Below are 16,892 nucleotides of genomic sequence, written 5' to 3'. Positions count from 1 at the left end.
CGCTTGGAGCGGCCTGAGGACCCAGCGACCTTCTCTGCATAATTCCACGGTGGGAGTGGGAGAGCCTGAGGCTTCCTTGAAGCAAAGACCCTCATTTTGGATCAGGGTGAGTCCATACTATTAGAAGAAAAACAAATCTTGCATTGGCTGAAAACGTGACAAATCTTAGCATTTATTTTTGAGCTTGCAATCTGGAGGTCTTTCTCTTTTTAAAAAATAGAAAACTTCTGAATATTTTACTTATGTCACTCCAATTTCCTTCATAGGACTAAAAATAAATTCACCATTCAAAGTGATTCTGAGCTCCAAGGCCAGCTTCCCAAACTGTATTTATAAAGATACAGATGAATGATTTAACTGCTTATCATTTGAATATATATATGTTTTTCTAATAATCCAAAAGCTATAATTGCAACAGAACAAGCTGGCAGTGCCAGGAGATTGAAAGCCCAATGAATATTCTGCAGTATTTCTACTGTAGGCCAGTGTGCGCCATTAGACAACAGCTCAGCTTAGCCCACGAGGCCACAGAACTTGGCTGACAGTGACAGAACACGTATTAGGAGAAACCTGTGTATGCTCATCGAAAGTCTTTCCAGATGCCTTCAAAGAGAAACAACAACAACCACCACCACAACAAAAACCAAAACCAAGGATATGTATTTGGGGGGGAAAAAAAGAGAGGGTAAAAAGGAGGTTTCATAGTGACAGCTAAAGAAATCTGGTTTTTCTTCTGCACATTCAGGTTTCATTTCATTGACTCACAGTGCCCTTGATGAAAACAAACTGCCTGATTTTCATGTGCCAAAAATCTGTTCTTCTTTTTGCCCTCTCTCCCCACCCCTCTGGAATCAAATAAGGAAAGAGCTTCCTCACTGTTTCTCTCGGCAGGTTAATGGCACCTGTGCTCTGATTTATTGCTCGGGCTGCCTCCCCTGGCCCCGTGGAAAGTTCGGGTATCAGCCTGGAAGGTGACACAGTAGGAATGACCTTTCACTAATCACTGCACCTCACTTACTACTGACACAGCTCATTAGGAAAAGAAACCCTTCATGAGCTGGCTTTCAAATCCAGCCACACTTTGATTTTCTGAAGAACAAAGATGACACTTCCACACAAAAGCGTCCGATGCCCAATTCTGTCAACTGGGGCACCAAGTTAAAAAAGGCACCCTGTTAATTGTCTGTGGTTATCAAGGGACTAGAACTGTATCAAAGAGAGGCCTGCAATCTTGGCTTTCATTATGGAGGTCAGCACATTTTTATTGACTGCCTATTATTAACATTTTACAGGGATATTAATCATTTTGGCTGCTCTGGATATAGGAATCCTGTTGGAAATTCCCCAGTACCCAATCCCATTTGTTTTTTTTAAGTAAAAATAAATAAATAAATAAATAAAGTATGCTATGCAGGGATTCTCAGCCCCCTCATGTTATAAGTGTTAGAAACACCAGAGGTAGGAGAACGACTTTCCGAGAAGCTAAAGTGAGTAGGACTGCTAACTGCTCTTTGTTCTTATCCCCTGAGGCTTTTCTTTGCCCTCTGACCCCTGCCTCCCCACCGTCCCGCCCCCAGTTCAGACAGAAGCCGGTCACAAGGAAAGGCAGGGTCCATGACTCACCAGCCATTTGCTGAATGCCACTGAATGCACCCAAATTGCTGGAGGAGGTGGCCTGCTGCAGAAGCTGCAAAGGAAAGGGAAAGTGTGAGAGGGGGGCAAAGGGACTTCCGGATGAAACTGGGGACACATCCGGTTTCCTCTGTGTGGATACAGTTGGCTGCTGCTGTCTCTTAATGGCCTGAAGGTTCCCAGAGTTGGGGCTGCAAATCCATAGAAATGTCTAATCTCCACTAAGAACACAGACACTGGGGAAACTCAATAACGGCTGCTGCCTTAAAACAATTAACCGATTTACTCTATTTAACAACCAGGTGTTAAATCTATTGAAACTGACATGGGTGACTAGTGCTATCTCTCTGTCATCTAGTAGTTACTGTAACTCAGCCGTCAATCAAGGTCCATCTTTCCGTCTCTTCTACTTTTCCCACAGCTCAGTTTCCTCCATCCTTTATTAGAAGCACATGCACTCAGTGACTCTTGGCTTAACAGAGAAATCATCACAACTCAGACATAAACGTATGTCAAGCCATGGCCACATGACCAAGACAATGGTCACTCACTTTAAGACCATCTTCACTGGCAGAGAGAAACATGCTATTTGTCAGCATCTTTTAAAAAAGAAATGAACGTATCTGTGAAAAGGTGTCTGCATTTCTCCCTAGAGCTTTCCCAAACACATCCCCCGACCCCGCATAGAATCAGTGGGTACCACAAGGTAAGTGCATGTGGCTACTGTCCTAAAATGCCCCTCTATTTGCCCAATTGAGTTGAATTATAGGTTAACACTGAGGTGCTATATTGTTTGACTAGATTTATTGATCTCTCTCTGGTAAGGTAGATCAATACAGACACAGTTTGTATATAGGAGCAAGCATATAGTTACCTCCTCTACTCAAATGTACATGGGTACCACAAAGCATAGACTCACCAAATTTATTATTGAAAAATTGTTATGTGCCTTGGAGGAATAAGATGCATTCACTATTTAAAAACCAGCTTTCAGAATTTATGTGGAGCTCTGCGAAACATAACTGTACAGCACAGTCACTCCTCGGGGTAAGTCAGTTCAACAAGAAGGAAACTCCATGATGAATATGACTTAGACATGGGCATCTGCCAGTTGACTTAAAAACACCAAGCAGAGTAGGGTATCAGTGGCTGTTTGAACTGAAGACTTAGTGACAATGCTATCATGGGGACTAACATTCAGTCACCAGAAAAGTGTATCTAATGTTCAGTCATCCCTCTTGACTTGTTGGAAGAGATTACCTCGGTATCACACACACAGACACACACAGACACACACGAAGAGAGGAGGAAGAAGAAGAAGGTAGGGATTACACATTTTGATGGAGAGAAATCCCTTGTTATGATGGTTTGATTACTTAATTTTTCCATTCTCTTGTGGTTGCGACCCCTTACTCCCTCCTCCTATCAGAAATTTTTAAAAATTAAAGTTAAGCAAAATTAAAACAGCTTTGAAGACATTTTGAGGCATTAATAAAATCTACCGAGGTAAGTGGACATACCTGGAGTGTCGTGAAACTATTACTGAGGGTTCTTTCCACTGAACGCCGTTCTGTGGGGAGCGGGGCTCAGCCCCTGCACACGGAGGTGGGGAATGCCTTAAAGCCAAGGGCCCTTTCAGAGACCTGGGCTTTCATTAGAAAGCAGTAGAACAAACACGGCAAAGAAAGGATGGATGCTCATGAGAACACACAGATAAGAGCGCATAGAAACGTGTTTTATAAATGAGGATGAGACGAATTCTCTTTCAGGGTACAGAAATCATTTGCAGATGTGACCAAAGAAACATGTACTAGAGATTTCTGTAAGTCAAGGGGGATGGGAGATGTGCCAGAAGACCAGGGACATGCAGACAGCCACATGTCTTTGAAAATGGTGGGGTGGGAAGCTGGATCCTTAGACAATGTGAAGAGGTGAGCTTGACTTCAATTTCTAATTAAAAATCTTACATATGCAATTAAACAGATGGTCTGTGCACAACCGAAAAGCACGAGCTTGTAGAAAACAAATATTGTTAACTTAGACTCATTTTTCTCCTAGAATTTCTAGACTGATAGACAAAGAAGACACGGCAGAGCACATATAGATGTTAGCAAGACATCAGGCAATATCTCTGATGGTGTCTCCGTGGATCAGATGGAGAAATGACGAGATGACAGCAAACTTGGTCAAGGCTTTCGGTAAGTGCTCAGGTGAAGACAGGAGATGAATGGTCCTTGTTCGTTAATTGAACATGCATTGAGTAGCTATGACACGCTGGACCCCAAAAGGCACTGGGGTGAGGTGGGGAAAATGTGGACTAGGAGCCATGTTTGTCTTCTGAGAACATGGAGGGAACACAGAGGGGTGAACCCCATTTGAGTACCAGCAGCATGACTTTGGGTCACGTGATGCAACTTGTTGGAGTCTCCCTTTTTCTCACCTGAGGGGAGTCTGAGCTGTCAAGGCCACTGGACATTATAGAACAATATGTGTTCTGCTATAAAGTAAGGCTAATGGATGATACAATCCTGAGAGGAACGGTTAAAGGTGAAACGACAGCATCAGGACACAAACACATACCTGCACGCATGCACGTACACACACAGACAGAGGCTGGAGTAAAAGACCAATCTCACAATATGAAGTTATATTAATAAACACGGAGTCCAGCATTTGGGTCCCAAAACAGAAAAATGGGGTAGAGTGGCAGGGTTTGGCAGTAGTTCATGTAAAGATAAATAAAAACTTGGAGAAGTGTTAGCTGCCTTCCATCTTGCATGGGACATGGTTACTACAAATGCCACTGTGAAGCTACATTAAAAGATTTGAGAATCCACACTCGGGGTCTGTGCTGTTTGGCTCTTACTCGGGAAGTGTCTTAAATGCTGGTGACTGTATTTGAATAAAGACATTGACAGAGTGAAATGGGTGGCTCAAAGGAAAACCAATAAAGTGAGTTAAGAAACAATTAAATGGGAGGGATGGTTGAAAGAATTGGGTCTATTTGACCTGAAATAGGATTAATTTTTTGGTGTCAAATAGGTAAAGTAAGAAATATATGATCTTGTTGATACAGTTCCACCGGGAAGACCCAGGATCACTGAAAATAGAGTTCCACGGGGATTTCATTTGAGGTCCTGGCGTGGAACGGACCTCCGAGGCAGTGAGCTCTCCAACTACAGCTGCCTCGGCATCCTGACAGAACCGTCTGTGAAGCATGCTGTACCCCTTCGAATGCAGGATTTTATGATGTCTCTGAAACATGGGCTTAGCCTGGTGGGACTCTGCTCAGCCTCTATCAGGCAAGAATTCAATGAGTCACGTGCTTATGCTAATCGATGTAACTTGGAAAAATATTCTGCATCAGTGCTGATTTCAGTAATTTCCTGCGATTCAAAATGTCCCCCAAATGAATTCCCTAGCGTACTTAGGGGACAAGTAGCTTGTAAGAGTCACAGCGGCCCCTCTCTCCTGGGGCCCACGCACCGCCGGGCCTCCCGCACTTACCGCCAGGTACTGTGGGGTGAGTCCGCCCAGACCCGTCAGGTTCCCCCAGGTGGCAGTGTTGAGCTGTTGCATCTGCTGCGCGAGCTGCTGTTGGAGGCGCCTTTGCTCTTTGTCCTTCTGAGTGTCAGCGAACTTCACCACGATAGGTGAAGAGCAGCCCTGTGGTCAGACACAGCGGAAAGTGGAGGAGTTACAGCCTGGTCGCATCCTCGCGTGAGACTCAGCACGGGGCCTAGCGCTCTGAGCTATCTTGGAGCACATGGGAGGATCTGGAATGGTTTTAAAATGGTTTCATAGTCCTTCTTCTTCTCTGAACAGCACCATCAACAGAAAATTCCAGATACTGTCATTGGTTTCTTTGGGGACCTGGTGGTCGGTGAAGCCATTTACTTTGTTGCTCTGATTATTAAACTGCCTCTCCTTCCTTCTTCTTGTGTCTTCCTTCAACCTTCCCAGGACTCCTCAGAGACAAGACACCTTATCAAGATTCTTTAATTAAGCTTCCCGGTTCGCTTGTCTGAAAGACAGACCTGTTTTGTGTGTCTGCCTGTTCCCACATGTGAGTGGGGGTGGGAGGGTTTGGGGGGTGGGGGAAGAGTTGCAATGGGATGTCTCTCATTCTTTGTGTTTTTACTCTTTTCAATTTTAGGTTATGCATTTTTGAACTGTGGAACTGTGGGGATCATGTTGATCCAGCACTGTAACTGGGAGAAGCGGATTTGTTTTAGAAAGAAACGTGGATGAAGGAAGGAGATACTCAGGGAACATAGGCATTGACCAACGTAATCGTTCCCATGTTTTCAGAAAGATCTCTCTTCCTTCTCTATCACCTGTACTCTTCACAGTCCCCAGAGCTACTGCAAACCAAAAAAAAAAAAAAAAAAAAAAAAAAAATTAATTAGTCAAAGGAGATGAATCTTAAATGGCAAGAGGACTGTACTTGGCTTCTTTTCCTTACTGCTTTAGGAGTTTCTTTCAGTTTTCATTTCCTTTAAAAGGCAAGGAGTAGGGGTAGTGAGAGAACATGGCCAAGGGTTATATGATAGGACGAATTCATGTTTGATGTAGGGAAAATCATTAGGGAAAATAAGGGCCTAAGACTTCCATTGGAAAGCACCTTTTAAACATTTGCACTTGGTAAATACTCAGCAGAGACATTTTCTCTTCCCTCCCCACTCTTTTCTCCTTCTTAGTATAGCTTGCTTACACATTTCATCACAATTAAAGCTGTTAAAATTTGCTGAGGTAAAAAGAAGTAATTCTACCCAAGTGATTAAAAAAAAAAACTTTTATTGAAACTCAGCATAATAGACCTCCCTTATTCCTCTCAGAAATTTTATATTCCTATTTAAATGAGCTTCTCCTTTCTCTTCCCTTTGGGTCACTTTTCCTTCTCCTAGAAAACACACTTGCATTTTTTTCCCCTTATCACCATTGGGTAGTTATTAAGGATGTAACTATGAGAACGTGAGGCTATCATGTCTGCTTTAAACAAAAAATGTGAGAAAAACGAGGTGACTGTTTGCGTGTTGGACTTCCAGGGTATCGGTCTTCAGCTCTGGTAGCTAGTGTCACAGTACAGAATGTTAAAGGTCAGTAAATTGCATAAAAGTAGTATTTCCATCATTCAAAAAGATCTACACTTCATTTTTTAAATCTGCCCCATATTTCAGCACTACATATTTTAAAAAGGGCAATATATTCTGAAGATGAAAATTATACAGAGAAAGCGTTTTGCATGGAAAAGGACTGTTATTGTTGTATCAAATTTGTTCCATAACAATCTAAGCATCTCCTCCTAACAGTACATTTACTGTTGTTTTTCTTTCTTCCTTAAATACCAAAAAAATGATACAAAAACAGAAAATCAGGCCAATGATTATAGTTAAAAAAAACAAAAAACAAAAAAGAACAAAAATCTTGCTTAAACCATGAAAGGGATACATGGGATAGGGACAGATTGGAGGACAGTGGAAAAACAGAAGGCATGATATTAAAAAAGAATTGTTTCAAAGAACGTGTTCTTTTAAACTTTAACATTCACATCCTTTTGAATTCGAATCTCTTAGATAATGCATCTTGGTTAAAGATGTGAGCCAGGGTCCTGAAAATAATGTAATTCATTAAAAAAAAAAAAAAAAGCAAGCATCAGTTGTACAACTGAAATGTAACTGCGTAATGCACAATTTTCCATTTAAATGCCAGTAGTATTTGAATTAAACAAGACAGTTAAGTGTGTGAGGGCCCTGTTGCTTAACCATGGATGTCCAGATTAAAACAAGTGCATCAAATATGATTTTTTATAATAGAGATATTAATAACAAAGGACGAAGGAATTCCTAAGACTCAATATGCCCCATTCTCTTTCCACTTAGCAGAATCTTTCCATTTAGAGAGCCTATTTTTCCTTGGGTTGGGTTCGTACCCAGTTCTGCTTTCTGTCCTTGAGCTCTCCGTCTGTGTTAACATAGGAGAGGCCAGACCCCCACGTCAGCAATCTGTGTGGCTTTACTTGGGCCACTCTGAGTCAAGGAACTAGGGCGACAATGTTTTTAACAGAGCTGAAAGAACTTAGGCTACATAATTATCTAAGGTGAGACTAATTTAGGTACAAATCACTAGATTACAGGAAATAAAAATAAGAATGAAGCACGTACATAGAAGGTAATAAATACAAGTGAAGACTTTCTTTTTCCTAACAGCATTCATTTTAATCTCCAAACTGAAATGAAGCTGGAAATCAGACTGATCCACAATAATGGAGCAGCCTACGATTAGAGAAAGGGGGACAAAAAGTATCACATGTGTCACAGGATGTTGTGTAAGACTGGATTGCTAGATATTTCAAATCTTGCTAATTATCTCCTATCATGGCCGATTTTCACCTGAGCTTGCCTTCAGGTAGGGGGGTGAGAGTGTCTTAAAAATGCATTGCACTGAAAGGAAAACACAGTGATTATATAAGATATGTTAGAAATATCAAAGTCAAAATGAAGTTTGAAAAAGACAATCGGCTTTGCAATGCTGATGTCAAAACTCAGAAAAGTACAGTAAACACTTACTGACAATGCCATGCACACTCCTTTCCCCCCTTGCCACCCACCTTTTAGCTCACTGTAAAAAAGGTGCCCACAAAACATAACGCATAATGAGCACTTAGCTCCCAGCATGCTTTGGGAGATGCAGCATTGCAAAAAACAAACAAAACAAACAAAAAATAAAACCCCCAAGAGATGGAGGCAAAAAAAGCTCAATCGATAAAGAAAATTTTGCATTATTACATAAAATCGAAAATATATTTTTTTCCCCCAAAAGATGAAAAACATAACTTCAGATAATACCACAAGGCCACCTGTGGAAAAGATCACCCATACACAAAGATACAGTGTACGTAATACAGCAGCACATGCACTCCCAAATGGTTCTATCAGACAGTACAGAATAAGGAATAGCATGTCACTCTTGGAATGCTTTTGTGCAAAATTCTGCAAGGCCACGACCCAAATCCCAGACAAAAGTAAGTCCTCTGTGTGCATTGGTGGGCGAACACCCACGCCAGCGAATTCGTCCTCCCCAAAAGCCACTCTCTCTCATTAGGAGACCAAATTTGAGCCTTTATGTTTCTTGGTAATTGGTCATTTTTTTAGTTAGGAGACAAATCTACTTTTTAAGGGGACTGTCATCCATGAACATTGTCACTGGTTAAACGAAGTGGGAGAAGTAGTAACTTTCTCCAATATTCTTGATGCAAAAACAGAATTCTGTTTGACTAAAGATAACTTGACCCCACATTAAAAAACCAAAACCAAAACCAAAACCAAAACACCAATCCTGTCAGTTAGCACAGGGCCAGGTGTGATTTGGGGTCGGGCTGTTCATGGCTCATCATGTCCACCCTGGGCTGAGGCCCGGATGTGATCCGATCCTCTAGATACAGAACAATAAACTGGCTTAAACTGCATCATGACTTTACATTGCGGGCCCTGGGCCACTGCAATAAAAGGCTCAAAAAAAACAAAAAATAATGGAGACTAGGGGGAAGGTTTTCCTAAATGTACTTCAAGTCATTAGGGGAGAAGTTCAGGGAAACGGGGAGGGGGGGAGAGAGAGAAAGGCGAGAGAGAGAGAGAGAGAGAGAGAGAGAGAGAGAGAGAGAGAGAGAGAGAGAGAGAGAGAGAGAGAATGAGTATGAATGAAGGAAGAGAGATGATGAAAGTTTAAATCTGTGATTGCCACGTGAACAGTCCACACGGGAGACAGCTGCGTCACCATTCCCCATCATTTGCACAGAGAAAACAAAGAAAGGGCAGACGATACAGTACCTCCATGGTCTGAGACTGATGCATGCCTTTGATTGCATTCTGTGCCATTGCCCTTGTAGAAAATGTGACAAACGCACAGCCTGTGGGAAACAAGGGGACAGGGAGCAGGAAAGACAAAAAACAACAAGACAAAAGGGTTGGACGCTTGTTAAACCAACACGGTCTACGAGAACTGCCACAGGACGACACTGTTCTCAGTAGTACATAAAAATAAACAACTTCTCTCTTTGGTTTTATCTTATTTTGCTTTTTTAACACACAGTGCTGACTTGCTAATCTGACCAACGCAGAAAGATCTGTTGATTGATTAGTTTATTTTTTAAAATGGAGATGAGGGGAAGGAAGTTGCGTACTCGTTTTAGCCATGGGGTTTGGCATGAGCAAGATCTAGTTTGCATTTTCTAAAATAAAAAGTTGCTATTTTACATGTTCTGCGTGGCTCATCATCTTTACTTGGGGCATCCACACATTAGGGCTTTGGATTTCAAATTTTAGCATCGACGTGTAAGTAGCAAACAATAAAATCCTCACACCAAGGGCAAACGAGCAAATAAATGCCAAGAGCTTGAAATGTCAGCAAATAAATATATCTAATCTCTGCTGGGTGGTTAAAAATATATATGGATAAATATACATTGATGCCATTTAAGTGCAAACCAATGTACCAAATGCTGCATACACTATTTAGTGCTTATTAATTACGAACTAAAACAAATGCTCTATTACTCTGAGAAGATTCAACAGTGTATATAAAGCAAAATTTTAAACTGTGCATTGGATTTTTTCATTTGTACAGCATCTTCATGACTTTTGGAAGTTGTGACTCTCTGATACATATCAGAGATTTGACCTAAAATCTAACATTCTCCAGACAATGTACATTTCTCTGAATGTCTCCTGTGAGATCCATCAAACTTCCCCTGGCTCTTTTTCATGCGTTCTATAAAATAACTGGAATGTATACTGCGTTTCTGCTCCTTGCAGCAGTGTTGGTCACCATGCAGGTTGCTGCTCCAACCACAAGGCTCACTGCCCTTTTCACTAATAAAAATACTGCCTTTTGAAATTTACATTTTATTCATCATGCACCCTTAGGCTTCTTTGAGAAAAAGGCTGTGAAATTAATGCCGATTCAGGCTGATTTTATAATAAAACCACAGCACACTAAAAGCTTAGCTAAAGCAATGCAGACTTATTTCACTTATGATCTCTAATGACTTTAATAGTGCATTGATTTTCAGCTTCTTTAGCCTTGCACAGTTTGAACTTAGGTATCAGAGAATAATTTAGTGTTCCACTCAATTTCCTCAAAACATTACTATTATTACTACTTAGAAGGTTTCCAAATGAAGCAGATCTAAACACTGAGAGGCTGCAGCCTGTTGTCATCTCAGAGTAAATACAAAGGAAGTGGAATTCTGGCATCCACAGTGAGGGACGTTTGCCCCTGCAGCCAGGAAGCCAAAGAGAAGTTCTGCATCCAAACAAGCAGAGGACTGTTTGGTGTCTGTAAATCAATTTAGGAGCCAAACACTGTATTTCCTTCTTTGGCTCTGCATGTGTACCTGGTGAGATTATCAAGTCAATACTGTATTAGCACCTTTATCAAGTGGCAATGCCTGCCCGTTAATCCCAAAGCACAACAACATCCAGTCATAAAAATAAGTCAATGCATTTTTTTTTTTTTTTTTTTTGCATTGTGCTGTAATTTTTAACACACAAAAGCTCTCAGTGCATGGGAGATTCCTCTCCCATTCCCCTCCCAGTTAAGCTGGCCTTCTGAAGCCTGAATCATAGCTCGTTCTGAATGCTGAGATGTTTCCTCTAGTTCCCTGACACTAGAGCAGCTGGTGAAGCTTGTATTTAAACATGCGGCCTGCGCCTATACTGGCTGCAGCGTTTGTCATCAATAAAAGCAATTTGGCAACCTCCTCTAAGGCACCTAGATGATGTGTGTAATAGAGTGTGAGACAGATGACGCCACCTCTGCTGGCTTCCATACTCATGCTCGGCTCTTAAATGCGAGAGTCCCAAGTTTACCATCCGTTTCAAAGTAATCTTTCTTCAAAACCATTGTCATTATCACTGATGTTATTCACAGAAAAAATAACACTCAGAGATTTTTCTTTTTTCATTTCTTATCTTGAGACTACAATGAAGGCCAAAGCAAATAGTCTAGTGGAGATACATTTGAAACCATGCAAAGGCTGGACTAACTCTGCTTTTAACAGTCAAGAAGATTGTTTCATTCAGCTCATTTGCTCTTATTATCCAGGACAATGTGCTAAACTGACAGTTTCCAAATGGAGATTAAGAATGCATAAAAAACATATAAAATGTCAACAAAAATCAATCAAGCACAGTTTATGCATTTACCTCAATTTCGGAACAAGCAGAACTTTTGTAAATAACTTAGTTAGAGAGATACAGTAATTAGCAGGTCTCAACAGAAAAGTGTTAGCAATAGAACAATAAAAGTATATCTCTATAAACTCAACCCATTGCCCTTTCGTCTATGAAACCTGTAATTAAAGCCTGAATGATGCTTCTAATTATATGATCCTTATCCCATCCAAAAAAATGATCTGACACATCTGATGACTTCCTTAACCTTTTTATTCTATTGGCAGTGGTGCGGTAAGAGAGAATTTGTCTCCTTAGGGGCTCTGTCAAGTTCTGAACTGTGTTCTTGAACTGTGTTCAATTGTTTAAGAGGGAAAATTACTGTCATTTATAGATGAGAGTGTATGCTAAAAAAATTCACTCTCTATGTTACTCTGGGTGAAGTGAAGCAACTTCAGAACTAAATGTTTCATGGACTGGTAGCTTGTTAACCTTTGTAATTTCTCCAAAACGGGAGGAAGTGGTAGTCCTATGGCTAGATTTCAATTTTCTTTTCAACACCATTGACAACATTGTGGTGGCTTTAGGATTAGGCCTCAAATCTGGGGCTTTTTACTAACATAAGCTCCTACACTGCGATTGGCTGCCAGCTCCTTCTACAAGACGACAGTTAGAACCATTGGACGGAAATAACTTAGGTCATAAGTGTCCCTTTCTTCTACTAAGAACGAGCCTCTGGGCGCAGTGGGGTACCCTGGTCTGGACAGAAGACTGCTCTGCTCTTGTACAGTCCACACCTTAGCTTTTCTACACTGATGGATATGCTGTCTCAGCAGTTAGTTCTCTGGCTACTGACCAAAATAAAAGAGAAAGTAGACTGGGGAGAAAAGATACAGGTACCAACACAACGAAGCTACATTTTTTGGGGGATAAGGTAGGGGGTTAGGTAAGATAGCCTGTATAATATTGTCTTAAAGCCTCCGAATATATAATACTACTAAAAAAAAAAGGAAAAGAAAAAAAAATGTGGCTGTAAATGTGGCTAACCTGTCATTTACCTTGCAATTATTTATTGTCTCTACTTTCAGAATGTCAGAGATTGCTAATAGAAATGAAAAGAAGTTGAATTCTTCTTATTGCGGTAAGGTTGCCTTCTTGCTGCTAAAACAGATAAATGATTGACTGGGGAAAGGTTTCACAAAGTAATTTCCTCCTACAGACAGGATCTAAGGAGAGCACGCAGCCCTGTCACAGAGAAGATTTTGGAACCCATCTATTACACTTGTCATTTCAATTGAAAGGATATCTTAACTCAGGTGTTGTACCTTTTCTCTCGGCTGCAAGAGAATTTTTAGGGAACTAGATGAATTCTTGCTCTGCACACACACATAAAAAACACAGGCACTTTTAAAAGCACGTACAAATGCCTGGGCCTCTTACTTTTCTGCTACTTCTTTGAAAGAGGTACAGCAGCTTGATGTATTTCCACTGAAGGAAGCATGATTTAAAATAACTTGTGCAGCAAGGAGGAGATTTCAACCTAGAGAAAACTCATTTATAGATTCCATGCAGCTGAAAAAAGATCGCAATGCAGACAAATTTCCTCACTGCATCTTTTTAGCAGTGGCAGGGGTTATTAAACATATGCTATCAGTATCATATTGGAGCAAAAAAAAAGTTTCACACTCTAACACACCAGCGCCAATGACGGGTCTGTTTATTTAAAACTGGCATGGAGAGATCATTCATTTATAGCTCCAGAGGTTAAGTGCTGACAAGGGCTTAACAGTTAGCAAAATCTCATCCCCAAGATGAGACGGGACGACTGTATTCAGACCAAGACGACAAGATGCAGTTAACAATCCAGGGTGCATCTGATAGAAGTTTCTACATATCTGAATGCTTAGGTACTACGTGGGTGAGTATAAAATGTCGCAATCAAAACTGGGTCCCTCTCTGTGTGCATGTTTTGAGAGTCAAAAGCCCTATCCTAACATTCTGATCAGATGTAACAAAAAACAAACGAGGCCAGTCTGCGCTCGCCAACACCCCTGAAAATATTGCCAATTCATTTGTCAAGGGTTTTGGCAGGAGAACGTTGGAACACCATAAACACAGCTGGAATATTCTTAAACAAGCAGAAAGTTACCTTACATGGCAGTGAAGATTTGAATCCATTTTATGGGACAGAAAAATGAAAAAAATTCCTTCATTGTCTTTGAGTTACAGATATTAAGTTGCCATGGTGCAGAAAACCCTGCAGATTGTACCCAAAAAGTTCATTCAGACTGTGGGCTTATGGGTACGTGAGAACATGTGCATTGCAGGAAACATGCCAAGGCGACATTATCACATGAAGGCACTGGCTCAGAAGCCTCATGCTTTGATTCCGAGAGCACACACCTCTGCTGACTTGCCCTGTGTGGGCTCCTTGCCCTGTGCGGCTTGTTTTCTCATGCCCAAGAGGTGGATCTGCCATTGCAGAAGGAGCTGAGTCTCATGAAGGTGCTTGAAAGCATGTCACACCAGGTTTTCCAAATTAGAAAAGAGGGCAGAATGGGTTACTGCCTCCAAAGGGGAAAATGTATGTACAGATGTGGGCATACTATGGGCCGTGAGGCAGAGTCCTGCTGTTGGCTGAGTGGCTTCAATGTGCTTGGCAGGAGCTAGGTGCCATCTGTGTCACTGTGACAATTTCCTGGGTGTGTGTGTGGGGGGGGTCAGTCCTGGAACTTGGCATAGACCTGTGTGCTGGTGAGTAACAGTGGGACTTGGAAATATAGGCTTCCTCACCAATTGGTAAATCCTAATTTTTTTTTTTTTTTAAATTAATAGACAGTGATTCTAACTGAGACTATAGCAGGGCCTGACAGGTGCAAAGGTGCAGGCCCTGGCAGCCATGAGCCTGGTTCTGGGGGGGGAACTGAGTCAACAACCTGGAGAAATTGCAGCTTACTGCCTATCGGGGGGCGTCTAAACCACTGACGTGCCACAGAAGAAATGACATTCGCCACCTGGGGGGAGGCCAGCGACACTCACTGCTCCCTTTGTCATCACCATTCTTGTGGCTGAACTGGGAAAAGCAAAGAAAAAAAAAGTGAACCACTCAATGACACCGCTCCCTCATCATAACCAAATGGTTTGATTTAAAAACTTTTTGATTGACTAGTTTATACCCTCGCTTAGTATTAGAAAATACTTTTCAGAGCAGCCACGCTTTCATTTCACTTAATTTTTAGCTATTTATGTTTGAACCAGCTGAGCCAGCAATAGCACTGAGACCAGAAGTGCTGAGCGCCCTTTATCTGCAGTGCCACTAATGAGCGACACTTATTAATATTTGATTGGAAACTGCAATTCTTTAATGAAAGCAAAATAGTAGCATGCAAGAGAATTGTTCTTTTAACAAATACACTGATTCAGGAGCAGTCCTCTGTACCCAGGAGCCCCTGGGTCCTGCTAATTGAAAAGCCTACCACTGTCTGTCTTTATATTTCAGAACAAATGGTTATAGATGACTATTTTCTTTTGTGCCATAGGGAATTCTCATCAGTTCACCAGAAATTACTTTTCCATTAAAAATAAAAAATAAAAATGGGCAGGAGGAAGATTCTACTCTTTCCATTGAGTCTTCATTCCATAAAATATTGATGAGGGTTTTCCATAACTTGTTTCAGAAACACGCTGCTTCTGTGTCTAGCGCCGGCTAATCAACCAAATGGCCAAATTGGCCGGAGTCTCCTGTCAAGTCCTGTGTCCTGCTCCTTCCTAGGAAAGTTTGGGCTGCTTTAAAAAATCTTATCTGCAGAAATAACTCATGTGTGCTCAAGGAGCTCTAGTCGCTGCGGGCACCAATGCCATTCATTGCTATGCCCACAGGACAGATGGAGAAAGTGAAAGGGAGGGTTGCTGCATGAATCGGCCCATCCCAGGAGAGGGAGGACAGAAGCCAGGCCTTCCTAACTCATGGTCAAGCTCTCTCTACTAAGTCACACGGATGGTATGCTTGTAGAGAAAAACCTTCCACGTCTCTAACTAAGGAGGCCCTATGACAGATGACTGCTGCATTAACAAATGGGGAAACTGAGGTAGACAGGTAGGAAGATGAGCTGATTATGGTTGCATTTCATGTCAGGAGAAATTCTGGGATGGGACCTTGGGGTCACTGACCTCCAAGCTGCTATGAATTTCACTACGTGTAATTCAGGAGCCTGCTTTTCTGTTCTTGCTATATGCCTTGGCGAATGAAAAAAAAAATGCAGTGGTAACACAGAAGAGTGACTGAGAATAACAACAAGAGAGAACGGTGGTTCTAATTACAAAGTTGGCAGCAGAAAAGGGATTGCAAAAATATTGTGTGTTTTCTGCATATTTTAGTCTTCAGTTAGCCCTCTTGCCTCCCCCCAGCCCCGTGTTCTCTCTCCTGGTTTGCCTGCCTCCGTGGGCACATGTCTATCGTAACAGCAGCAGAACCAAAGGTATGACCACATGGCATGCATCTGCTGGGATGGCACAGAGGGCCCAGGACGGAAGCCTAGCATCCTGCTGGTGAGTGAGGCTGGACAGGGGCCGCGGTCGGGCAGGTCCCCAGCACGATGGACGGCCTGGGGTGACACCAGTGATGGCACAGGGGGCAGGCCACCGATGAGCCTGGGGCACTGGGTCTGCTGTGTAGGGATCCCCTCAACGTCGTGTCCTAGTAAGCTTTTAGAGAACCCCATCTTTTCAGCGAGGGTTTCGTAACAAGGGGTTCAGGCTGTCAGAGGACGCATACACTCTGCTCTCCAGCCTCCTCCCCGCTTTTCTACTTTTTTAACCACCTTCAGAAGACAATACAGGGATCACAAGCTTGGAACTGTTCGTTCCACCTCCTTCTAGCTTTCCTCTAGACTCCTGCATTTGGGGAGCGGGAGGTGGATGTGGGTGGAACACTTTTGTTCTCTGGGCCTGCGATTCTAGCAGCTGACATTGTGAAGCGTTCTGTCTAAAAGTCAAAAGAACAAGTGTTCTTTCTCACGTGGTGCTGACTTTATGTAAGACTAGGGAGACGGGTGAAAACTAGTGCCTTGATATGTAAGGCCCTGCCTC

General features: G+C 42.0%; 1 protein-coding gene across 10 annotated transcripts in view; it reads right to left on the bottom strand.

The window, feature by feature from the left end:
* Window positions 1-16,892, bottom strand: part of CELF2 (CUGBP Elav-like family member 2) — a 486,548-nt gene that overhangs the window by 50,198 nt on the left and 419,458 nt on the right. For 8 of the 10 annotated variants that reach the window (XM_033100763.1, XM_033100761.1, XM_033100765.1 and 5 more), the window contains 3 exons: window positions 9,462-9,541; window positions 5,140-5,298; window positions 1,624-1,687 (listed from right to left, as the gene is read on the bottom strand). In XM_033100763.1, coding sequence (XP_032956654.1) covers window positions 1,624-1,687; window positions 5,140-5,298; window positions 9,462-9,541 — 303 coding nt within the window. The remainder of the gene's footprint in view (window positions 1-1,623; window positions 1,688-5,139; window positions 5,299-9,461; window positions 9,542-16,892) is intronic. The other 2 variants (XM_033100771.1, XM_033100770.1) reach the window with 1 other exon arrangement.

This window comes from Rhinolophus ferrumequinum (genome assembly GCF_004115265.2).
Source record: "Rhinolophus ferrumequinum isolate MPI-CBG mRhiFer1 chromosome 5 unlocalized genomic scaffold, mRhiFer1_v1.p scaffold_110_arrow_ctg1, whole genome shotgun sequence".
Lineage (NCBI taxonomy): Eukaryota > Metazoa > Chordata > Mammalia > Chiroptera > Rhinolophidae > Rhinolophus > Rhinolophus ferrumequinum.
This window is presented reverse-complemented; position numbering and strand designations above follow the sequence as displayed.